Source organism: Ictidomys tridecemlineatus, chromosome 6 (assembly GCF_052094955.1).
Source record: "Ictidomys tridecemlineatus isolate mIctTri1 chromosome 6, mIctTri1.hap1, whole genome shotgun sequence".
Lineage (NCBI taxonomy): Eukaryota > Metazoa > Chordata > Mammalia > Rodentia > Sciuridae > Ictidomys > Ictidomys tridecemlineatus.
Window position 1 is genome coordinate 51,476,295 of NC_135482.1, and position 25,429 is coordinate 51,501,723.

Genomic DNA, 25,429 nt, shown 5'->3' on the forward strand with positions numbered 1-25,429 from the left:
TCATCTATGTTACCACTGAATAAAGCAAGGGAAGCATTTTATCCAAGATGGCTTGGGACCACTAGAAGGAGTTTGGGTTATACATTTAGTCTCTCAAAGTCGAAGCATGCTGTCACTCATTAAACATCGAGTGCAGCCTTTGTGCCAGCCTTCTTGCTGGGTGCTAGGGATGCTGAGATCAATAAGACACCTGTCCCCCTTTCCTCCACCCCCTCCACACCTACACACGTTAAACTCCTGTCTGCACTGAAGGTAAAGGCAGAAAGGGATTTTGATTGCCAAAGACTCTTCCATGCCTCTACTCGGATTTGATGTGTAGCCAACTTAAGAAAAGACAGAACACATTTCTTAGGTACTTTAAGATATTAACCTCGCCGAAGTAGGTTATCATGATGAAACAACCAAGTGCCTAGTAACCTGGAAAGCTGTAGGTTCCCCCCAGCTCCTGGGAGCTCCCAGACCATTCCTGGATACTGGTACTATTTTACTTCTGAAATACTGTTTTTGATACAGTGCTAGGCACACCATCAGATCCTATTTGGCATCAGTTTACTTTACAATGTTGACAAGGGTTCTGTCCTGAAAATGAGCCTGGGACGTGTCTGCACCCAGCCAGGAGGAATGAGCCAGCCCACCTGGAGTAACCCAAAGTGGGACATAAATATAGGAAGAGGTGATTTGGGGAAACTGGGCATCAGGCAACAAAAGACAGTGATCTCTGAGTGATAGAAAACAAATGATGGATCCCCCCGATTGTCCTCACTTTGAGACAGGGGAACCCAGGTAGAACCAAGCAAACTCCCTGAGTTGAAGAGGAGCTGAGAATCTTGAGAAGACCAAGGAGGCCATATTTTACAGAACAGCAAACTAAAGAAGAGAGAGAAAGTTCCAGGGATCTGAAGAGAGTGTTCTTCTGATCAGCACATTCATGTAAAGAAACTAACTGAGCCATCCAAAAGAATTAGAGGGAAATCACCCAGTGCTTACTCAGGAGCCAAGAACAGAATAAGGTTCCCAACAGCCAAACCTCATCATTCATGGAACACTGGGTAGGGCACTCAGTAGGGATTTGCTTGAACTGATGAAGAATGATTAGCCCTGAATTAAACACTCTCTGGTCCTAACATATCTTAAAAGGAAAACTTGAAAGGTTCAGACTATTTTTCAAGTAACCATGTCCCAGAACAAACCTTAAGAATATTGATAGGTATACAAAAATAATTGGTACTCAGGTAAAATTCATAATGTCTATAATCCAATCAAAAATTATCAGGCAAGGGGCTTGGGAATATAGTTCAGTATTGCTTGCCTTGTATGCACAAGGCCCTGAGTTCAATCCCCAGCACCACACACACGCACAAAAAAAAAAAAAAAAAAAAGAAAGAAAGAAAGAAAAAAAAATTACCAAGAATTACCAGGCATGAAAAGAAGCAGGGGACTGTGGACTGTGACTTAGTTGTTGGCTTTCACTTGATGTGCCTGCACAGACCTTGTGACCTGGAATAACATGAGTACCATAGATGGAGGTCTTCAACATCCCCCTGCCATCTGAAAGGTTGGATTCATACAGCTTTGAAATCCCAGGGATCCAAGGAATCAGCTGTGAATGTAACAAATTAGCCCTTTGAATGCTGAATCCTAAGAAGTCATCTTTTGTGAGTACTAATTAAAACCTTAGCACTTTTGCCGCCTTGGTGTTCAAAGTCCAAAGTGATTCTGGGATTTTGCGCCAGGACAACTTGCTTCTGTTATCCCAGAGATATAGTTCATCCACTTCTGCCTTCCTCAGCTTCAGCTCCAGTTTGTTGGACAGTCAATTGTGTATGTTGGTTTCAACTTTAAAAACAAAACAAAACAACAACAAAAATAAAAACACCATCTTGGTCTCTTGGAGCAATGTTTTATATTAGGAGCAAGTGCGCTTTAAGGAGGAGTACCAACAGCCCTTTATGCTGGGGACTGAGAAACCAGGACAGCCCTGGGCAGGCAGGGACAATGTATTACCTTAACTTAATTTGACTAGTGACCAAGGTCAGTGTATTCTTTTTCACGTGGAGAAATTCTTCAAGAACATCCAAACAAGTGACTAGAATTGACCTCTCTTTATATTTGACTGTGGCTTGTTTAGAGGACCTTATATTAATAGATACCTAAACCCTGAAGACATCCACTGTGGGTGAGGTTCAGGATCCTGGGAACTTCTCTTACCATTATGATGAGATCTTCAGTCCTTCCTCTTTTCTCCCCAAACACACATACTTTCCAAATTTTTATTCTATTTTTTTTTTAATATTTCCTGTGCATCATCCCACATTTCAGAAGACATAAAGAGGAACATTTGCCAGTTTCCGATGGATACAAATCATTTAGGAGGCACAGGATCTCAATCTCTCTCAGAAAAAAGAAAAGGCTTCCATGTGATGCATGTGATTTCATGGCTATTACTTAGGATGACAAACTAAGTGGGTCATTATGATGTCTCTACAGGCCTTACATAGGTTATAATAAAACTCATTTATTCTTTAAAACACTGAGGGATAAAAATGCTAAGTTATCCTCATTTGAAGCTGGAAAATTTAAGTAGCAACTAATTTGCCCAAGGTCACCTCTGCCCCTACCTCCCACCCCAAATGATTAGAAATGGCATATGGATAAGGTTAAAAGGGGGAAACTGGTAGGAAATGACCACCACCGTTTGGGTCATTTTCATGTGGAGAAGTTATTTTTCAGCATTGAACTTGTAAGATTTTCTAGAATCTAGATCACTCCTGAGTTACAGCAAACCAAAGTGACTTTTTAGAAAAAACGCTGGTCCTGTGGAGGTGGGGCGGCCATCTGTTGGATAGTTACCTGATCCCTCTAGTCTTTCCAGAAGTCTGTTAGCTCTTCTGCACTGTGTGCACTTGCCAGACTATAACAGGAAATCTTGTGCTGCCCGAAAAACATCATTTTTATTTCTATATACGAGCAGCAAACAGAAAATGAAAATTTTTGTTGGTTCTTGCTGGGTTTTTTGTTGTTGTTTGCAGCGTAGCTGTTGAGCAAAAGCCTTTCTGGAGCACATGGCACTTACGAAAGTTAATTTGAATGCCCATTTTTGTGATATTCTGTGAACTTTGTCCTTATTCCTTATCCCAGAGCTCTTTCAATGCACTTGACATTGAAAGCACCCTCTTAGTTATATAGAGAAAAATATCAGAAGGGAATGGCCTCCCTTCCTCTTGCACTAATTACAGGGGTGATGATGAGGACGTTCACTTTGTCAGTGAGTCTTCCCTGTGGCACTCAAACCCTTGGTCTTTGGATGATAGAATGTTGAGACAGTGACCCCAATTCCCATTCTGCTGTGACAATGAGGAAACTGAGAGCTGCATTTGAGGCTTAATTTTAATGTCTGCACTATAGCCAGCATATGGGCATTTAAATTTTCCCATCCATGATCTTCTCTTTTATTCCTTTTGCCATTATCTGGAGACTTACATATGTATTTTTCACCATCTTATTGCATGTATTCATAAAAATTTTTCATTTCCTTGTAGGATTAAAGTGAGATGTAGATTATTTTCTCGCCTTTTTATTAAACATTTTGAATGTCTAAAATATTGGAAGAATAATTCAATGAATACCTGAGTACCTTTCACTTAGAGTCAGAAGTTATTAACATTTTACCAGTTTGCTTTATCTCTTTAAATATATATTTTTCTCCTGAATCCTTTTAAAATACCTTTGTGCTTAGATATTTCCATTCGAATCACCTAAAAACAAGCACATAGTCCTACATAGCACAGAAACATAATTACCACCAAGTGTTCCGTGTGCTGGGGTATTGAGCATATATTGTCCACCTTTACATTTTCCCCCACTATCCCAAAAATTTCTTCTAAAGCCTTTTTGTTATTTAACTTCTTGAAGAAACCAAATTAGTTTGCAACATTGTGTCATGTTTTAGGGTTTTATGCATATTTCCTTGTGTTATTTAGCCCATTTCTCTTTCCTTTTTGTACACATATACTGGAATTTATAACTAAAGGCTTGGTTAGGTTGGGAGGGTACTTTCCGGCTTCCTATTGCTTCCCATCAGTACCCAATTTGTATTATCAGGCTGTCGAGAGGTGAAGGTGGCAATCAACATGTATTGTTAAGGTATGTTTTTCTCCATGTAATTCACAGGCAATCTTTGCAAAAGAAACATACTTTGAAACCATATCAAATTCCTTGGACAATAATCTTTGACCTAAGAGTGTTGGCATCTGTGAATGAGTTTTGATCAATCCATTTTTATCATTTGAAGAATGTTTTCTAATGATCAATTCTATATATTTTATGGCATTTTTCTGTAAAGAAGGACTTTTCTTTATATCTTAGTTCAGGCTTCTATAGCAAAGGATCATTAGCTGGGTGGCTTATACATGATGTACTTCTCACAGCTCTGAAGGCTAGAAGTTCAAGACCAGGGTACCAGAGTTGTCAGGTTCTTGTGAGGACCCTCCTTCTGGTTGTTGACAGCTGACTTCTCCTTACATCCCCACATGCAGAAGTGAGCTACGAGCCTCCCCTGGGATCTCTTTTATAAGGGCACTAATCCTATGAATGGGGGCTCTTCCTTTAAGACTTGAACACATTTCAAAGCCCCTGTCTCTTAGTAGCATCACATGGGGGTTAGGATTTTAACATATGAATTTTGATGGGGAAACAAACATTCAGTTCATAGAACTTTATGAACTGGGAAAGAACTGCAGTTCTTTCTAAATAAAAGAGAATTGATGTTTAGTTTCTTAAATTATTTTCAGGATAAGAAGCTAATATAACAATTACCTCCAGTGGTGGCAATTTAGTTTTTTTTGTTTGTTTGTTTAGTTTTTTTTTTTTTTTTTTTTTCCTTTTCAGCTATCACTATGGATTTGGGAACTTTTTTCTCTGCTAAAATCAGTTTGGTTTTGATGCTCAAATTGCCTCAGATTTAACCAGTTATACTCCTCCTGTGTCCTTCTGAAGTGGTCTGCTGTCTCTGAATACTTCTATAACCTCTGGCCCAACAAGATACCTCTGACTCACTTTGTTCTGTCCCTGTGTCTGGAACCAGGCCATTTTGCCCAGAAATTCTTTTCAGGGAAGTGGTATTTAGAAACCAATGTCTGGGAGATCAGAATGCTCACAGTCCCTGCTTTCATACCCTTTGAATAGACAAATTTATAAAAATATTTGAGTTTCAACAGTTGAGATCATTTTTGTATTTGTGATTCAAAGTTAACATCACAAGGTTTTCCTTAACTTGAATTTAATTTGTATTTATTGCCTTACACTAAATAAATAACACCAGTATTTTCTGTATCCTGAGAGTACATGTACCGTGGCTTCAAATTTTCAATAACAGTAATTCACTAAAACTCTGAACAAATGCCGGTGTGTTATAGGTTTTTTTTCCCTTTATATTTTAACCTGTAGTTGTTTAAAAGTTGCTTGCAATAACATGTATTGTTAGATTACCAATTTGATATGCAGTTCAATTTGAGATGGTTTTCAATTATGGGATATGCTTTTTTCATTTTTAATCTTCAGAAATTATGATTGCTTTTTAGTTAAGAAAGTTATTTGCCATTATTATTTCTGCTCCAGTACTTTCAAAAAAAAAAAGCCCTTATATGAACCCGTTTTCATTAGATTCCAGTTTATCATTTCAGTGTTTTATTATATATGTGTATACATATATGTATAAATAAGTAAATATATATATATATATACATATACACACGCATATACACACACATATATACAGATGTATTCTTTTCTCAGACAAAAGAGAGTACACTATTGCTCTATTTCATTTTATATCTTGGAAATTACAGTAAGAATATAGATTTGCTAAAAAAGCTTTTGTCCATGAAATGTTTATTAAGCCCTTTTAAGCAGAAGTTGAATCTGAGCTTTAAAAGAATAGTATGAAAATTTTAAACTTTCATAACTTATCAGTAAATCTTTTTTTAATATTTATTTCTTTAGTTTTTAGGTGGACACAGTATCTTTATTCCACATTTATGTGGTACTGAGAATTGAACCCAGTGCCTCACACATGCTAGGTGAGCGCGCTACCACTTGAGCCACATCCCCAGCCCATCAGTAAATCTTTCAACTACAACAATATATACTTTGCATTTTTGAGATGTCTATGTAGCATTAGCATTTAAAGCTAATTTAAACATTGTCAGTTATTTATTCAGTTGCTCTAGCCATTGCTATTAAGCTTTAGAAATTTATGGGGGCATTTTGAAGCAGTCATTTGAAAGCATCGCCTTTGGATTCGAGTTACAGATTCTGTCTGTGGAGACTCATGGATGCTGTTTTAAGTTTTTTACTTTATTCATGAAGGCAGGCAGATGTGAAATACTTTCCTGGAAATTAGGGCATTCAGTCTCAAACTTGGCACATTTTATCACCACACAACTTTCCTTTCTTTCAGAGGGAAGAGTATTTTTAGTACTTCAAGTTCTATGATCCTTAACAGTGGCCACCAGTAACCTCATAATTGCAAGATCCAGAGGGCACTTGAACTTTCCTTAGCCCTGGACACTTCCTTTCTAAAAACCTTGCTGCTATACCTCTGTGATTCCAGTTGACCTGTTTTCCTTCTGGGGTTGAAAGCTACTCAGTTTCCTTTGTTTGCATTTTAGGGCAGGGTTGGAATGGGCTTGGGAATCTGAGGCAGGTTTACCACTCAGAAGCTGTCTGACCTCAGGTCAGTTAAATTTCTGGAGTCGATTTTTATTACATGGGACAGATAATACCTCTCCTATCTACCTTGTTGTTGAGGCTCAAATAAGATATTTTAACAATTAAATAATATAATATTTACAAGTGTCTATTATGTCATTTTTCATTTTAGTAACAAATATCTTGTTAATTATTTGGATTATAGAGTATAGTTCTCTTGGATATGAAAGTAGTTGCCCCAGGTGGTAATTTACCTTCCAGGTTGTATATGCTAAATAATCCAAATGCCTTTTTGTTGCAGTCAAGTCTACCACGGGAAACAACCTTCTTATGTCTTGGCTTTCCCCCCACCTCCTTACATTTCTTTTCCTAACATGAGTGCCCTGTGTAATAGACTCAATCGCCACTATTCAAAATCCCCTTCCCTTGCAGCTTCTGTGACTCATAAACTCTGCCTGGTTTTGTTCTCAGCCCCTTCATGGGGAATCCCATTGCCCTCGTCAAGCTCCTGGCACTCTTGGTGACTGTCCTCTCCACCCCCAAGTTCATGTTACTGTCACCATGACACTGTGCCGCAGTGGGATCCCCTTTCCTGCCCTAGAAGCCTCTTGAGCTTCTGCCCTTGGCAGGGGTAATGATGCTGCCCGTTACCCGTGACAAGTTCTGCTCCCTCACGTGTTGAAGTATAATGTTAGAGAAACGTGCAGATGCAAGCATAAAAAGCGGGGTTTATTTAAAAAGGGGTGACATAGACTCTCCCTGGAGGGAGAAGGGGGCCATAGCTGGTATCCTGGTATCTCAAGAAGTGAAAGGTTTTGCCCTTTTTTATACATGTGTTAGGCTTTCTTTGTTCTCCTGATCTCTTCCCCTTATCTCTGTCCTTTCTGCATAGGTGACTAGGCCCAGGAGATACTCAGGTGGGATGACCAAAAGGTAAGAAGCAGATGGGGGCCAAGGAGGAACCAGGTGTAATTAACAACTATCTATTGGGATAATCCCTGGGACAGGTTACCTTAGCCACAGGTTGGAGCAGGGGCAGGTTATCTTGATTAGGGTAAAGGAAGGGCTCTGAAGGCATTAGCATTTCAGTCTCTCCAACTTCACAGACCCAAATTGGCCTCCTTGATCTGACATACCTCCATTTACCTATCCATACTGACTGCATTTTTAAATTCTGGCTTCAGTAACACCAGGAGGGACTTGAAAAGTAGGGGTACTACAGGCTCTCCTGAAGCCCCATGGAATGAGCCTGAAGGTGCTGGAAAATTCCATTCCCTGGCTAAAGCAAAGCAGTCAAGTTTCATCGAACCAGGTTCCCCCTCAGTTGTCATCAGTGACCGAAAGTAATGCAACCTCATGGGGCTTTCCTCAAGTCCAGCCTTACCTCGGGGTCACAATCTCTGGAGTGGAGTCCAGAAATTGTGCTTTAAGGGGTCCTCCAGGTGACTTGTGGGCACACGGGAGATTGAGAACATTCTAGACAGCAGAGATTGGAATTATCAATGTACTCTAACACAGAAACTCTGTCATAAGTTGCATTTGTAGCCATTTAGTATACTTATTGAGTTAGTAAAATTTCCAGGTAAGCCTAACACTACTTGTTGTTGGTTTAGGTCAAATTGTATATCTAGTAGATTCATAACCTTACTGACAAACTTTTGGACAAAGGTCCTTTCAAGAATGCATTAGTAAGATAGAAAGTATTTAGAAAATGTAAGATGTAAGGATTTTATACTACTTTTATTATTTACTAATTATACTTTGTGTCAAAGCAGAAAGGATGTGTTGCAACCAGCATACAAAAATATATGCAATTTAGAAACTTAACGAAATGAAAATTACCTCGTGCCCTTTTATGATGAAAAATTCTTCCTCCCGATTTCCTCTCGTGCTCCTGGTTCTGCTATTAAAATTCATTCTCAGCCTTTGAGTATTTATTTCTTATTACAGCCAGGATTCTAGAACAATAAGATCTATTTTAATCACTACATTGAAATGCAGTAAGGAAGGTAAACAGTTTACCTCATTTCAAGTCTGTGGAATTTCCAATGGTTTCTGAGACTTAATCTGAGTCTTTCATATCACAGGGTCATGGTGCGGGGTAGTGATTTGTTTCCTCAGTTGCTAGATTTCTGATGACTTCCTGTCTCTCTTTGTGGCAAGAGTGATAGTTTTCCATGTGACTTTAACATTTATTCATAGACTACAAGTTATTTTTTCCCCTCAAATAATCTATGATTAGCTCAGGTGATAATAAGTCAAAGATATTCAGGTGATTACATATGCCTGAACGGTGGCTCTCAGATGTGTACCCCACTGGCTCTTCTTGCTCATAACTCAAAAATTTGCTACTTTTTTGTTGCTATTGTGCTAAGAGATAAAAGAAAAAAAACAACAATAGCAACAAAAAAAGAAGTAAACTAACATTAACCAATCTGCTTTTCAATTGTGCATTATGTTGTCTCCTTGTTCCTGTTCAAACCACTTTTTAAAAACTGAGTGTTCTGCCATGTCCATCAGAGTACCTTTCTAATTTTAGATGAAATTTAGCCTGATTCATGAATTACCAATAAAAGCTAATTTGATCATTAAAATCATTTTGATGAAACTTTGTTTTTTGGCACCAATGATGGGAAACCACAGACAAAATATTTTATGCTTTAACAAACAAATAGACAGGGTTAGAACTCATTCATTAGTTTATTCCATGGGGTGTTATGGCAAAAATGAATTTGTTTGTTCATTATATTTGAATGCCTGCTGCCAGCTGAGTGATTGAGATTGGGGAAAACATAACCAAAGTAAACATAGACCATTATGGAACATATTTTCCTTTTACTAACTGAAACATATTGGTAGTCCACCTTGTCCTTTTTATTTGAACATGATATTGGATATCCAATTTAAAATAGTTTACATTTATGGATTTTTGTCTTGTTCAAGACCTGGGCAGATCTCATTGTCCTTTCTTACTTTTTGAGAGTAAGGAGATCAATTTGCCTAAAATGGAACCCAGACTGGCCTTTCTGGGGCCTCAAGGCTTAAATGGTCATGTTCATTCCCTGGTAAATTGGGGAGATTTGGATTGTTCACTGAGCTTTGCCTTGGTTCTGGGGACAAAGGTAAAAATGTTTGATCAGATAACAAGTTTTCAACAGGCTACTTGGCATATTATACAAACCTTACACTGGAAACTTTCTCTGCAAGTTACTTAACCCAGGAATGAAGATTTTCCAAAACAGATTATTTTCAAATATAGTGCATTAAAAAATAAATAAATAAAAGGCCAGTTGCAGTGGCCCACGCCTGTATCCCAGCTGCTCTGGAAGCTGAGGCAGGAGAATTGAGAGTTCAAAGCCAGCCTCAGCAAAAGCTAAGTGCTAAGCAACTCAGTGAGACCCTGTCTCTAAATAAAATATAAAAAAGGGCTGGGATGTGCTCAGTGGTTGAGTGCCTCTGAGTTCAATACCTGGTACCCAAAATAAATAAATAAACAAAAGACTGAAGTAATGATGGGAAAATTTGCTCTTAATGTACATTTGTGGCAATACTAGGTTTGACTTTGAAAAAAATAAGTTGGAGTGCTGAAACTGTGTGGCCTGTCATATACCCTGCATTACCTGTGTTCCATTTAGTTGTTGTATTCATAATTTTAAGAGTTTCATCCGTGTGAACACAATACATCATTTAAAAATCTCTGTTGCTATGAGGAAATGCCAGAAAGGCTTGTCTAGGACGGTTCATTGAGTCTTTTTGCCTGATACTGATGGAGCTAATAATATGAGGACAATGACAATACCTTTCCTCATGCTTAGGGTTATATATTATTAGATGTACAGCACTTTGAATATTTCTGCTTTCCAACAGTCAGACAACTCTCTTACCAGGAAAGTACTATGGATTATCCCCATTTTACTGATATGAAACTGAGGCACAAAGAGTTAACTTGCTGAAAGTCACGTTGCTACCAACTGACTGATCTAGGATTCAAACACAGGGACTCTGGTTCCAGTCTCTCTGCTCGAATTTTCTGCAGATCGAGCTGGGGATGTGGCTCAAGCGGTAGCGCGCTCGCCTGGCATGCGTGCAGCCCGGGTTCGATCCTCAGCACCACATACCAACAAAGATGTTGTGTCCGCCGAGAACTAAAAAATAAATATTAAAAAAAAATTCTCTCTCTCTCTCTCTCTCTCTCTCTCTCTCTCTCTCTCTCTCTCTCTCTCTCTCTCTCTCTCTCTCTCTCCTCTCTCACTCTCTCTTTAAAAAAAAAAAAAAAAATTCTGCAGATCCTTTCCTTGCCTTTCTCCACCGGGTGTTTCCTGCTCTGTTGTTGAGTTGGAGTGGCTTCCCTCTTAGGAGAAGGCTGATAGCACATTCTTAAAAGTTATTATCTAAAGCCAGGACTTGGAACTCCAAGCAAGTTGGAGTGTAAACCTGCTCTCCACCAAAGAGCCCTCTTCTATTAACATTGCTCCACTTGTATTGCATTAAAGATTTATAAGGGAAATATCAGCATCCTAGAGAGTCTAGTAGTTTCTTTATCCAACAGCAAGGGAAAAGCCAAGATCATGTCTGGGACTTTTTCAAGGAAACTGCTGATTAAAGAAAAAAATTATTTTACTTGATATGTGTGGAGATTTGAATATTTCTCTTTTGATTTCTGAATTCATTTTATTCACTTTGAACTTAAAAAAGGCTTGTGTTTTTAAATTACATGTTAAAAAAGAATTTTCGCTGTTTGTTCATATATATATATCTTTCACATTGCTGATAGTAGGCTTATTTATAAAAGTAACATGTTGACTTTTTTCCTTAATGGCCAACAGACACTAACAGCAATGTTGGGGTGAGCCTGCAAAAGGCATTTTTTTTTTTGTTACAAATGCAAAAACCTCAGGATTTTAGCTCCTTTTGGGTAGGTTCTTAGTTTGACTTCACTTGGCCCTGCATAGGTCAGTGCTGTGGCCTTGTGTGGGGATCACTCCAGCATCTGACAGAGCACAGATTTCCTTATTTAAATATGGAAGTCAGACATTGAGAATATTAATGATTTTGCCAAGGGGGGTGCGGCATGGATATAATTGGGAAACACACACACACACACACACGCATACACACAGTCTTGGCTTTTTCATTATCTACGGGAAACTTTCTAATATTTCTAATATTTGCTTTTATTACATTAAAGTTTATTTTTTTTTAAAAAGAGAGAGTGAGAGAGGAGAGAGAGAGAGAAAGAGAGAGAATTTTTTTTAATATTTTATTTTTTAGTTCTCGGCAGACACAACATCTTTGTTGGTATGTGGTGCTGAGGATCGAACCCGGGCCGCATGCATGCCAGATGAGCGCGCTACCGCCTGAGCCACATCCCCAGCCCACATTAAAGTTTATTTTTAAACAACCAGTATGAAGAAGCCATTTCTGATCTACAAAAATAGTTTCAGAGAATTCAGTCTAAGTCCAGGGGTCAGCACACATTTTCTGAGAGATGGAACTCAGATGCCACCTCACCTGTGACACTTTCTGCAACTCCTGTAGCTTTTTCTCATCCGTGTTCTCGGTTCCCTTGTGATACAAACCTCAACCATGGCATCGGTTTAAGAACACTGATTTTTTTTGTAAGAAGGTGCAATGAACTGGATGTCTGTGTCCCCTGAAAATTCACTGTGGAATCCCAACTCCAAAGCTATGATACTAGGGGCTGGGTCTTTTGGGAGGAGTTAAGTTATGAGGGTGTAGCCTCTGGGTCCTTATGAAAGAGACCCAGACACCACCTGTTGCTTCCACCACGTGCAATTAAAGCAAGAAAACAGCCATCTGTGAACCAGGGGAACCTACTAGACAGGGAATCTCCCAGCACCTTGTACTTGGCCTTTCCAGCATCCAGAACTGTCAGAAATAAATTAACGTTGTTTATAAGCATCATGGAAAAGCCTCCCCTCAGGTCCAGCTGATTGTTGTCACATAGGAATGTGACAAAGTGTAGTCAGTTTTTAAGAGAATTGAGAAAATTGATTTTAATGTAAACCAAGCTTTAAATATTGGCAACTAATTTACCTTTTTTTTAATTAAAAAAAAAAAAACCTGTGGACAAAACTTTTAAAACACCAGCTTATTTTTAGGCTGAATGTGACCTTTGAGACCCCAGTTTGCAACCCCTGATTGCAAACCTTAAGCCCTTCATTAGCCACAGATAGGGCCTGGGGCCAGGCGGCCTGGGGTTGTGCCTTGAGAGAAGGACATTTCCCTGGGTGTGTTTATTCTGCTTTCAACCGGCTGCCTCTTCTGCTAAGTGGTACCTTCCAAAACCACAGCAAGTTTGTTTCATCCTGTCTTTTTTCCACCCTGGTGACACCTGACTGCTATTAACTGCATTGGCTTAGGTGAGGGTGACCACCATTTTTCCCTCCCACCCAGAGTTGGCTGGAACTGTCCAGTGGAAGCCAGAAGCTTCTTAGGGAGTTGATCCTCTGGCTGGTTTAGCTGATGGCTGTTATCAAAGGATTAGGTCCCTGGTCAGAGCCCTGATTTTCCAGTACCCTAAGAATGAGCCATTATTCTCTCTCCCCAGGAGCTAGGGATTAAGTTATCTTCTGCCCCAGCCTGCCTGGGTGATCAGCAACTGCTTCAGAGAGCAACACGAAGCATGGCCTAAGAGGTCACCTGGGAAAGAGAATTGTCATAATCAGTGGCTGCATTTTGTCTTCCGTAAAAGATTCATGTCCCCCATAAAGCAGTTTTCTGTCTGCGTCTCAATTATATATGAATCAGCAATATTTCACTTCACCTGATGCCCCTTAGCTCTTCCTTAACCAGTGTAATTACTCCTGCTGAGCAGTATCAACAGTGTGAATTTTTAAGCCTAAACTCTTCAGGTCTTTATATTTCCTCTAAAAATAAAAGTGAATTCTCTTATTTTTTGTTTATTTCTGGGGACCTGGGACCTGAGCTTCTGAGTCCAGGATACTGGGGTCTGGTGCAGGTGCTTTGGCTGGGAATTTGTAATCATGTGGGATTCTTTCAGCACCATCACATGTGGCTTGAGGTCCCCTGCTCTGGGCAGTGTCCTGCCATGCCACTGCCACTGAAGGGTTCTGAATGTCTGGAGGAGGCCTGTGTCCTTGAGGTGGCAAAGGGAAGCTGATGGAAGAGGAGGGAGGGAGGAGGAGGTTGTCCTCTAAGTCCCCTGGCTGTATAAAGCCCCCTGTCTGTATAAAGTCCCCTGGGTCCAACAGAAGAGGCAGCTATTTTTGTATTTGATCTTTTATATTAAATAGCATATTGAGTGCTCTCAGCATGCAGGCACTGTTGAGTGCTCTTAGCTAGACCATTTAATTCTCACAACTCTTCCATGACAGGAAGTGATTATTAGCATCTCCCTTTTAGAGGGGCAAAGTAACCTGCCCAGGAACCCACAGCTAGAGCTGGGAATTAGCAGAGAGCAAGTTTGAACTAGTTTGTCCCTGCTCTTCTGGGTGCCTCTGGAGGGGAAGGAGGAGTTGGTGATGAATGATTTGACACCTAATAGGTGGCACTGGAGGATCCTTCAAACCACGTCAATGATTGACTGTCTTTGTTGATTCACTGTTGTGTGCAAATCCTTTTGAAAACAGCCACAATGACGAGTGCTTCGGTCCAGTGATCTTTGTGGCAAGGGCTCACTATTTAAGAATTCTTGAAGATATTAACTTGCCTGTATTTAGGTATGGGGACCCTGATGCAAGTTCTCATATCAGATGAATGTCCTTGAAGTCAAGTTTATGAAAAGTTGAGAAATCAGATGACTTCATAATTTAAAAATTGCAATTAAAAGCAGGAATTTTCTGCTAAAATTCAAGTGGAGCTGGTTATCAAAATAAGGGACTAGTGTACTATACCAATCGAAAGAAGGAAAACGAGTTTCCCAAGGATATGAGAGTAGTGCAGAATGGATCACTTGCTGCTGTTTTTATGTTCTCAAGGTCACGTGGTATGTAAGTCATAACTTTAAGCTACATCTATCACATACACATAGGACTTTTAACTTCTGAGTCTTTGAAATTCTGTTTACCTATTTTTACAAGGACAGAAAGAAAACCTAGGGGTGATTCAGTTGAAGGTAGGTTGGTAGGTTAAAACAATACACAAATTAACTAAGTTTGCTACTTGTCTCTCTCCCTAGAAAGATATGTGCTGTTCTTCTATGTTTTGAAAAAAAAAAAAAAAAGTGGGTATAAACTTTCTGTATTGATGAGACAATAGCTTTCCTTCCCCTTCACCATCTAACATTTTTCCTTTTTAATTTAGTCCTAACTTCAACTTACACAATTCTTTTCTTTTTTTATTTATTCTAATTTGTTATATATGACAGCAGAATGTGATTTAATTCATATTACTCAAATAGAGCACAATTTTTCATGTGTCTGGTTGTACACAAAGTAAAGTCACACAATTCATGTTTTCATACATGTACTTAGGATAATCATGTCCATTTCATTACACTGCTGTTTTTCTACCCCCAAGTCCCCTTTGATCCCTTCCTCTCCTTTGCCCTATCTAAAGTTTGTTCCTCCAATGCTCCCCCTCATCCTCATTATGAATCATGATCCTTATATCAAAGAAAATATTCGGCATTTGGTTTTTTGGGATTGGCTTATTTCACTTAGTATGATAACCTCTAGTTCCATCTATTTGCCAGAAATGCTATAATTTCATTCTTCTTTATGCCTGAGTAATATTCCATTGTGTATATATACCACATTTTCTTTATCCATTCATCTATTGAGGGGCACCTAGATTTGTTCCATAGCTTAACTATTGTGAATTGTGCTGCTAAAAACATTAATGTGGCTATTTCCCTGTAATATGCTGTTTTTAAGTCCTTTGGGTATAAACCAAGGAGTGGGATAGCTTGGTCAAAATGTTCAAATTACCTAATTCTTTAAGTGACTAAAACTCCTCCTGCCCAACACACAAATTTAGCAGTTCATTGAATTTGATTCATGAAATACACCTAAGGACCTGAGATTTGCAGAAGTAACTTGACTAAACTCTGCCACTCACTAACTGTGCTTATCTTTTAAAAGACTCTAATGGTGACAGCTACTTCTTAGAGTTGTCAAGAGGATGAAATGAGTAATTGCTACATATGAAATGCTAACAATAATCTCTGGCGTGTAGCCAGCCTTCAACAAGTTTAAGATAACATAACTCTTCTCCTGCTGAGAGCCACAGCAGAGTCGGAATGGCCCCTGGCATTTTGCCAATAGTATTGGTTGAGAGGCGAGCCATGAAGATGATGCTGGATTGATTCAATTGTATATTAGACCTTTACTGTCCACCATGGTGCGGGTGCTCGCTACTTTGGAGTTCTCTGGAGGATTGCCTGGGGAGTTCTAGTTGGTTGGGGAAGAGGGAGTTCCGGTTGGTGTGTGGTGTACCTGGAGGAGCCCCGTGGTGGGGGTGTTCGGGAGAGTTCCGGGGGAGTGTGCTGGTGGAGTTTGGAAATAAAGTTTGTTCCTGCTTGAGTAACTCGTGATTTGTGCCCAGCCAGACTGTGGCATTCTCCCATCAGGAAGTATCAGGGTTAATTTCTGTCTGGTTCATGCCTTCATTTAATCAATAGCACCTGCTATGTGTCATGTTCTGCAGAGAGACCCCCGGCTCTTCATCTCACAGTCCATTACCTTTAGTTTAATTTCAAAGGAAATATTTTCCTTCTTTGTAAGAGATTGGAAAATAACATCCCCAAAAGTATGATGATTCATGTCCCAGTACATTTTAAGTGTTCAAAATAAGCATCACGGGCAGGTATGATTTAGATGAAGAAAAGTACCTGTTGCTCTCAAGAGAGCGCCGATTTCACACTAAAGCAAAAGACAAGAACGGAATGTAGCTACTGATACAAATGCCAAGTCGTGAGTGTATTAACTCCACAATTTGGGAAAACAAGTTTTCCTCAATTTATGTTTAGATGAATTAAAGATTTTCTTTACACTTGATAAAAAAAGCATTTTGCCTTTGAAGAGCAAAATAAAATGTTTGAGTTGATAGTGATTGAACTTTGGAGAACACAATTGAGAAGAATCCGGATTTTCTAATAAATTTGTCTAGAGTATGGAATTTGAAATGATATAAAATATGGGGTAAGGGGTCAGGGATGTAGCTCAGTAATAGAGCACTTGCCTAACAAGTTAAGTACAAAGTCCCGAGTTCAAGTCCAGAACCACACAAAAGATGGGGGCAGGGGGTGGTGGTGGTGGTGGATAAGAGTTATGTGTGTGTTAAAGGGCTTGATTTTTAAATTGATATTTTGATAATGATATTTGTTAGTATTTTATTATCTGGATAATAATCAACTGTCTGACTAAACAGACAGGTTTGTAGGGTAGGGGCTGCCATGTGGCCACTAGATAGGCAGTTCTGGCTTTTTGATATTACGCTGTGTTCAGTGTGATACAGCAAAGTAAGGTCACCAGTAATTTTTCTTTCACGGCTCTCCTGCTTTGATGAGTCACAGCAGCACAGACCTCTGAACCACGTGCCGCCAGGAATAGGTGCACAGTAGGAAAATAACTCAACCGAGAGCTGGGGCAGAAAGAGCTCCAGACTTGGAAGTGTGTTCACAGTTCTGCTGCATTTAGCCCTGTGACCTTGTGCGGGTCACAGTCTCCCAGGGCCCTGGGTTTTTCATGCATAAAGTAAGGTTTCTGGGACCTCTTGGTGAAGTTAGGTCAGCTTTGGAGTTTAATGTCACTACCAAGGACAGGAGAGGACAGACAGAAGGTAAATGATTTTTAGTACTCAAAACTATTTGATGGAAAAACTAGTGAAATCTGAATAAAGTCTGTAGTCTGGGCGATGGTATTATATCTACATGGATTTCTTGGATTTGATATTTTACCATAGTTATATAAGATGTTACCACTGGGGAAAGATGGTACATAAGACTCTACTATTTCCGCAGCTTATTCGAGTCTATAATTAAGGGGGAATTTTTTTAAAAGTCATTTGAGAATGATAATCTTTTACTTAACTGGTAGGAGGGTGTATATCTGTATGAACAGAGCAGTGTACACACCACACTCACAGAGTAAATTTCCATTTGGCTTATCTTAAATGAAAACAAACAATACCAAAACCACCCTTTTTTTTTCCTTGCCACTGAGTTCTGTGAACTCCACACTGTCGGCTACTTTGACCTTGTTGAAGTTTCAGAAAGGAAACACAACCAGTGGCAAATGAAGGAGAGTTGTCTTTCAGGAAATCTATTCTAGCTGCTGCGTAATTGTTTAATAACATCATGGTGCTGAAGATGAGTATTCAGTCGCCTAACACAGGGACGGTGTATGGAAGACACATTGTGGTTTTCTGAAGCATCCCTGTGCTTTGTAATTAGACAAGGCCAAGTCTACGTGCTGTGGTATTATTATTATGATGGGTGTTTAGTGTCCAAACCAGAATGTGCTATAGCCCAGTGTGATGAGCATTATTCTACAGGACAAAAGATGGAGGATTAAAATACTTTTAAAATAGCCATGCTGTGATCCCAGTGACTTGGGAGACTGAGGCAGAAGGATTATAAGTCTAAAGCCAACCTGAGTAACTTTCGCAGACCCTGTCTCTAAATAAATAAACACATAAATTTAAAAAAAAAAAAAAGAGTTGAGGATTTAGCTTGGTGATTTAGCTTGCCTAGCATGCACAAGGCCAGCATCCAATCCCCAGTTACTAAAAATAATGCTTTTAAAAGAATACACTTTTGATCCATTCACTTCCCTGGGTGTGAGTAAAATGGACACAGCATAGTGAAGTGTGATTCTTTATTTGCTCAGAGTTCACAACGTGCTGTAAATTGCCACCATGTTGGTTGCTAAGATCGAAGGTGGATTTCCTCTTTTATCACTTAGAGGAAACACAATTCCCTGAGCCAGCCAGTCTGTCATCCTTGTAACTGCCACAATGTTAAGGCTCCAAATGAACCTGAAGGAGTGATTGCCTCCTGTGTTGACTAGAATGGGTCGTGGAGTTGATCACGTCTCTCAAACACTTGTGAAGGTGAGCCAATCTCAGAACAACTTTTTCAGTGCGTGTTCCAGCGGGGGCTAATATAATTCCATTTCTTAAAAAATCTTTTTATTCAGGAGGATAAAATATAGAGACCCTAAGGTCCTTTGCCTTAAGTGGTGCTTTAGGTTTTTTTTGCCAGCTCTGGAGACCCCTTGGCTGACCCTTGAGAGGGAGATGCTCAGCTTTCCGGGAACCACTCTGTCTGATCAGCTTTTCTGGCTTCTTCTCCAGGGTTATCAATGCCGGGAAGAGCACACACAATGAAGACCAAGCCAGCTGTGAGGTGCTCACTGTGAAGAAGAAAGCAGGGGCCATTACCTCAACCCCAAACAGGAACTCCAAGAGACGGTCCTCCCTTCCTAACGGGGAAGGGCTGCAGCTAAAGGAGAACTCGGTAAGACCCCCCCCCCCTCCTTGGTTCTCAGGGGAGAGGAACAGCCCCACCACAGCACGTCAGGGCTTAATCAAGGTGAGGAGCGGAGGTGAGAAAAGCATCATCCCAGAGTGAGCGGGGTGCTGGGTGCATGCTCAGGGCCTCACACCTTCCAGGAGGGTAGCACTAGTTGAGCGAGCTGGAGTTTATATTTGTAACCAAGTGAATCAATCACCATCCTTCTCTATAGGTTTTCTCTAGAGAGCTGTATACTTAATCTTTGGTGGTTTCAAAGAAGCCACTTCTAGGTCTTTGTGAAAGCAGTGATCCAGAAGCTTCTCATGAGGGGTGGAAATAGCTCCAGCTGTTGGCTCAGAGCCCTGCAACGACTTTGCCCCTTTCTTTCCGTTGCCTATTCATTAGAGTTGTTCAGTTGGAGCCTGTGCCTGACACTGTTCCAAATTAATATTTGTTTCAGTTGGCCTAAAGCCCTTGCAGCCCATGGGGTAGCCTTGCAGACTGAATGACCTCCTGTTAATCAACCACAAAGCATGTCTCCTCTCTCTAGTTTCTGGAGAATAAAGCAGACGTATCCTCAGAAAGTTCTGAAGAATCCCTCAGAAAAGGATAGGGAACCGTCAGCAGATTATTAACAGTCTCTATCTATCAACAGATTATTAATCCTATGGAGAAATATTCCCTGGGAAAACCAGGGGACAGTGAACCAAATAACCCAAATGTGACTATTCTAATAATCTTAAGGGTATTGTTGTACAAAAAAATCTTATATAATTTTAAAAGATCTAGGAATCTCTTCTTAGTCTAAAAAAAAAAATGGTGTCTTTCTACATTTAGGCTTAGAAAATAAGAGTATTGATTAATTTTACAAGCACTAGCCCATTTTAGAGTTGGGAAACACAGTGACCAAGGGATTCACCAGTTGTACTGTGTCAGGGCTAAAGGAAACATTGTGTTAGGCCCATCCCAAAGAACCAGAATCACGGGTGCTAATGGGCAAGATAGAATAATCATGGCTAGGGATACAGGCTCTAGGATAAGATGGCCCGGTGAAATCTACCACTTATCTGCTATTTAATTTAGGCAGAGTTATTTCTTATTTGAGACTTACTTTTCTATGGCATGAATAGGGATATTAATAGGCTGATTAAATATATGAAACTCAATAGTCTGTGGAAAACTTTGAGCCAGTGTCTTCATTAATAAATCCCTAATAAATGTCAGTGACGATTATCCCAAGGGCAACTCTTCTTCTGTCACTGCATGGATAAGGTCCAGTGAATTTCATATGTTTGTTCACTTGTGAATTGGAGATTATGCTCCTTTCACTCCTACTTGACAGGATTATTTTGAGAATTTGGCTGTTATGGGAAAGGGCTCAGAAAACGTAAGGTATTAATGATTATGGAGTGTGAGTGTCAATGACTTAATGTTGTTCTTTCCTCTGGTATTTCTTCCCTGCCACTGGGAAAGACAGTGATTTCTCTAAAAACAAGTCAATGTGGAATTTGTCCTAAGGCCAGTTAGTGATGGCATTTTTCCTTTTTGCTAACTAAGTTCCTTCTAGAAATGGAGCCAAGGGTGATGTTTACCTTCCTGTCATAAGAACTGTGGAGCTAGTGTGATGAACTTTAGGGTGGAGCCCTGTCCCTGCTCTATGATGGCTCTGAATCTCTGTGGGGTCCATGCCCCAGGAGGTAGCAATGAGGTCCTGGGCAAAGTGAGCAGAGCCTGGGCCTCTATTTTCTGCCTCAGCCTCAGTAGCTTCACTCATATCTGCCTTATGAGGTAGGCTTCTTATTAGAGTTTCAGGCAGGAGCTTTTATTTTTTATCTTTATTCCTTTTATTTTTCATTGTGGTCTACAGCATGAATATACATAAAATTATTGACATACATAAAATTTGTCATTGTATGGTGTACAGTTTTAGGCGTACAGTTTAGTGGCATTGACTATATCCACGTATTTATGCCATCATCACCAGGATCCAACTCCGAAACTTTTTCCTCTTCTCAAACTGAAGCTCTGTGTCCTTGAGACACTAACCACCCCCCCATTCTTCCTTCCCCAGATCCCTTGACAACCACTTTTTATATTTTTTTCTTCATGAATTTAACCACTCTAAGTACCTCATCAGTAGAATGGTGTAATATTGGTCTTTTTTTTATGTCTGTCTCTTTTCACTTAGAATAATGTCATCAGGGTTCATCCATGTTGCCTCATGAGTCTAAATTTCCATCTTATGTGTATCTCACATTTTGTTTATCCATTCATCCATTCATGGAGGCTTGAGATGCTTTTACCTTTTGTCTATTGTGAATAATAAGGCTTTTATGAACATAGGTGCACCAACATCTCTTCAAGTTACTGCTTTCAGTTCTTTCATACATAGGAGGCAAGTGGAATTGCTAGGTTATGTGGTAATTCTGTTTAATTTTTTTTTATGGTAATTCTGTTTTCCACGGCCGCTGCACCATTTTACATTCCCACCAACAATGCCTAAGGGTTCTTACATACACTTGTTATTTTCTATTTTTTTTTTCAATAATGGTTTTGCCAATGGGTATGAAGTGATATTTCATTATAGAATTGATTTACATTTCCCTCATGATAAATGATGTATTTTTATGTGCTTATTGGCCTTTTATACACGTTCTTTAGAGACACATCTATTCGAGTCTTTTGCACATTTTTTAAGTTGGATTGTCTTTTTTTTGTTTGCTTTTTAAAAGATTGCAAACCATGATCTAGTGTGCAGATCAATCACTGAGCACTTGCTGTGTACAAGGAATGAGATGCTGGGAGTTCAGCAGGGAATGAAACAGGCCACAGTTCCTACCCACAGGACGCTGACATCTATTGAGAGAAATGGTTGGAATACACGGTGTGCCAGATGACAGATGCAGTGGGGGAAATGGAATAGGAAAGCAGGACTCTAGGAAATGGGAAAACATGGAAGCAGGATTCTAGGAATTATGAGGTTCTAGGGGGAGCTGTAGAAGGCAATGCTGAGAAGGTAACATGGGCATCTATCTGGAGGAAGAACATTTTAGCATTCTGGGCAATTATGAAGACCACAAGGTGGGAGCAGGCCCTGTGTCCTTGATAATGAGCAAGGAGGCCATGGAAGTGGGGTGCAGCAATCTGGCAGGTCTTTGAAGGTCATGGTCAGGTTTGGGGCTTCTATTTTGAATGAACGGTTTATTAGCAAAGGACACTGGATACTCTTTTTTAAATATTTATTTTTTAGTTGTAGTTGAACACAATAACTTTATTCTATTTATTTATGTGGTGCTGAGGATCGAACCCAGGACCTTGCACATGCTAGGTGAGTGCTCTACCGCTGAGTCACAAGCCCAGCCCAACTGGATATTCTCTTTAAAGAGGCCAGTAGTTTTTCCCACCTAGAAGGTGTCCCCTGAAAAGTAAAACTCAAATGCGGTAATACTTAAGGAAACATAGTGAGATTACAGGGCCTAGGTCTTTTGCACAGTCAGGTAACTATAGATAATGATAATGTACAATGTATTTCAAAACAGCTTAAAGAAAGGATATTCAGAGTTACAAGGCTCAGAGCCAAAAAGCATCTATGGGACACAGGTTCCCCCCTTGAATCTGTTCCTTCACCCAGCAAACACAGTTGAGCACTGGGTCTGCATACTGAGCCTTGGGATAAGAAGATGAGCTCCATACAGCTCCAGTCTGCCTACTGCTGGAGGGGAAAATCAGTAAGCAGTGACACTATCGTGTGGTGAGTTTTGATAAAGATAAAAATCCCAGTTTGTATGGAAGCCCTCCTCACATCATGAACTGGTAGTTTTAGGAACAGTCGAGAGATAGATCAGTTTAAGGAAGATTTCCTAAAAAAAAAAAAAAAAAAAAAAAAAGTGAGTTAAGCCATGGTATTAGCCGGGCGTGGTGGTGTACGCTTATAATCCCGGTGGCTCTAGAGGCTGAGACAGGGAGTTCAAAGCCAGCTTTAGCAACAGTGAGGCACTAACAACTGAATGAGACCCTGTCTCTAAGTAAAATACAAAATAAGACTGGGGATGTGTTTCAGAAGTCGAGTCCCCTGAGTTCAATCCCTGGTACCCTCCACCCCTGCAAAAAAAAAAAAAGAGCTATGGTCTTAAAAAGTGAACAAGAGGGCTGGTGTAGCTCAGTGGTAAGAGCACTTGCTTGGCATGTGCAAGATCCTGCGTTGAAAGCCCTGCACTGCAAAGAAAAAGGGAAAGGTAAAAAGGAAATTTGAATAGATATTAACCAAGCAAATATGAGAAAAGGGAGTTTCTGATATGAGGAACATGCCTAGGCAGAGGCAGGTTGGCATGAGAGACATGACACATATCTTCTATTGTTTCAGAGTACATGTGGTCACTTGGAGGGCGGTAAGGCAGAAACAGCAAGCAAGTTTCACACATGACAGTTACCAGATGCCGTAGTAATCTGTACTTTTAACCAAATGATTTTAGACAAGGGGACACTAAATTAAGACAGTAGTGGCTGGGGTGGGGAGCTGAGCTGGGAAGTCTAGCAGTGCAGACTGGAAGGTGCGGATGCCAGTTGAGAGGGAGATTCTGGTGTAGAAATCCAGGGAAGAAACGATGAAGGCTTAAAATGAGGCAGCATTGAAGTGAGGGACAGGCTCAGAAGAGATGATGTCAGAGACAGCGATTGAGAGGACCAGTTGGCCGGCTGCTTGAGGCAGGGAGGAGGTGAGGATGGCAGGCCCCAAGCAGTGTATGTTGGGCCAGAGGAGGTGCAGGTGGAAGGGTGGGGACGTGCAGAGAGGGCAGCCAGAATTTTGAGGATATTAATTCTGCCTTTCTAGGCAAAAGTGTTTCATAGGAAGAAATAAAGGTTTGGAGCTTAAGAACCTATCTAAAGAGGTTTAGATCTCAGCAGTTCTAAGAGTTGAAGTTGAAGATGTGACTCATATCACAAAACAGGAAAAATTCAAAAACAAAAATAATAAAAAGTAAAATTCTGGTGCCAAGGGCTTTCTGGAAGTTCCAAGAAGTGAGGGAAGTTGTAAGGAGGTGGGTAACTCTGCCACGGGCCACAGAAAGTTCAAGAAAGATAAGGATGGAAAAGCTGTCACATAATATCATGAGCAAAAGTGGAACAACAGGACAAATAGCAACTTACCAGAAGACACAGTTAGTGGCCTTGAAGAATAGCCAAAGAAGATGGGTGGGCTCCATCCTGGAGACATGTGCAAAATTTCTTCCTCCTTCCTTGACCGCTTTGTACCCAACAAATTTAGTAAAATCATAATATGTATTCCCATAAGACTTCTTTCATGAATGATTGCAGAAAACCTAAAATTTCCTGTCAAATAACATAAAATTCACAGTGAAAGGAATTGTCATAGGAATGTTTTGTAGGAACTATCAGTGATGTGCACAACAATTCAGCAAAAGTGTGACTATATTTGATGACATTTCTTACACTGAGTGGCAACAGGGTAGCTAGGTAGCGATGAGGTGACTCTCAACTACAGATAATTATCATTTTGATAATTAAGATTTTAAGGCAACCTTAAGTCATTTCTCATACCAACTCATGGATGTTTTATCCCATGAATACAAGCCATCTTTTAGCCTAAGAAGTCAACTTAAGCCTTCTAATTTAAAGCATACAATCCTCTTAAAAATATTTTGGTGGATAAAATAATCAAGCATTATATTCTGCCTCTCCTGACTTTGGTAAGGATGTCCGGGGGTGTGTGTCATTTCCTGTATTTGACTGCCTTACTTCTAAGAAAGAAAACAAATTGATGTCAAGTTCCATCTACATGAAAAGTAAAAATGTCAGGGGTTGAAAAAGTAAATGCTTTAAAGAAGTCACAAAACTTAAAAGGAGAACAAATTTAAAAATTTTAAAGTGTTCAGCTTAGTAGTACTATAGCCTCAAGGAGCTATGATTGAATTACTTTCTTCTCCCTTTCAACTACTCTGCAATCCATCTAAGTTTGGTTGTTTTTTAATTAAGAGATTAGTGATAGGATTCATAAGAAATAAGTCAAAGCATCTCTTTTGAGGAATAAGGTAGATGGGTTTTGAGATCTCTGATCATATGGATGCACAGTGCAGTAGAGAAGGTTTTTCTCAATGACAAGTGAAGGTGAAACTTTTCCTGTGCCTGAATTAATTTTGGCTATTTTATGTGTGATGAGCCATAAGCCTCTTAACCATTTGTCTACTCTGGTTACTCACTTGGGGAGTAGGGTGAGTAACCAGGAGGAAGGAAATCTAAGATGCTAGCATTCCCACAGTCACT

General features: G+C 39.9%; 1 protein-coding gene across 1 annotated transcript in view; it reads left to right on the top strand.

Annotated features, from left to right (window-relative positions):
• The window catches only part of Ppm1h (protein phosphatase, Mg2+/Mn2+ dependent 1H), a 261,180-nt gene that overhangs the window by 72,324 nt on the left and 163,427 nt on the right, over positions 1 to 25,429 (top strand). Inside the window, exon 2 of the mRNA XM_005328684.5 lies at positions 18,988 to 19,150. Coding sequence (XP_005328741.1) covers positions 18,988 to 19,150 — 163 coding nt within the window. The remainder of the gene's footprint in view (positions 1 to 18,987; positions 19,151 to 25,429) is intronic.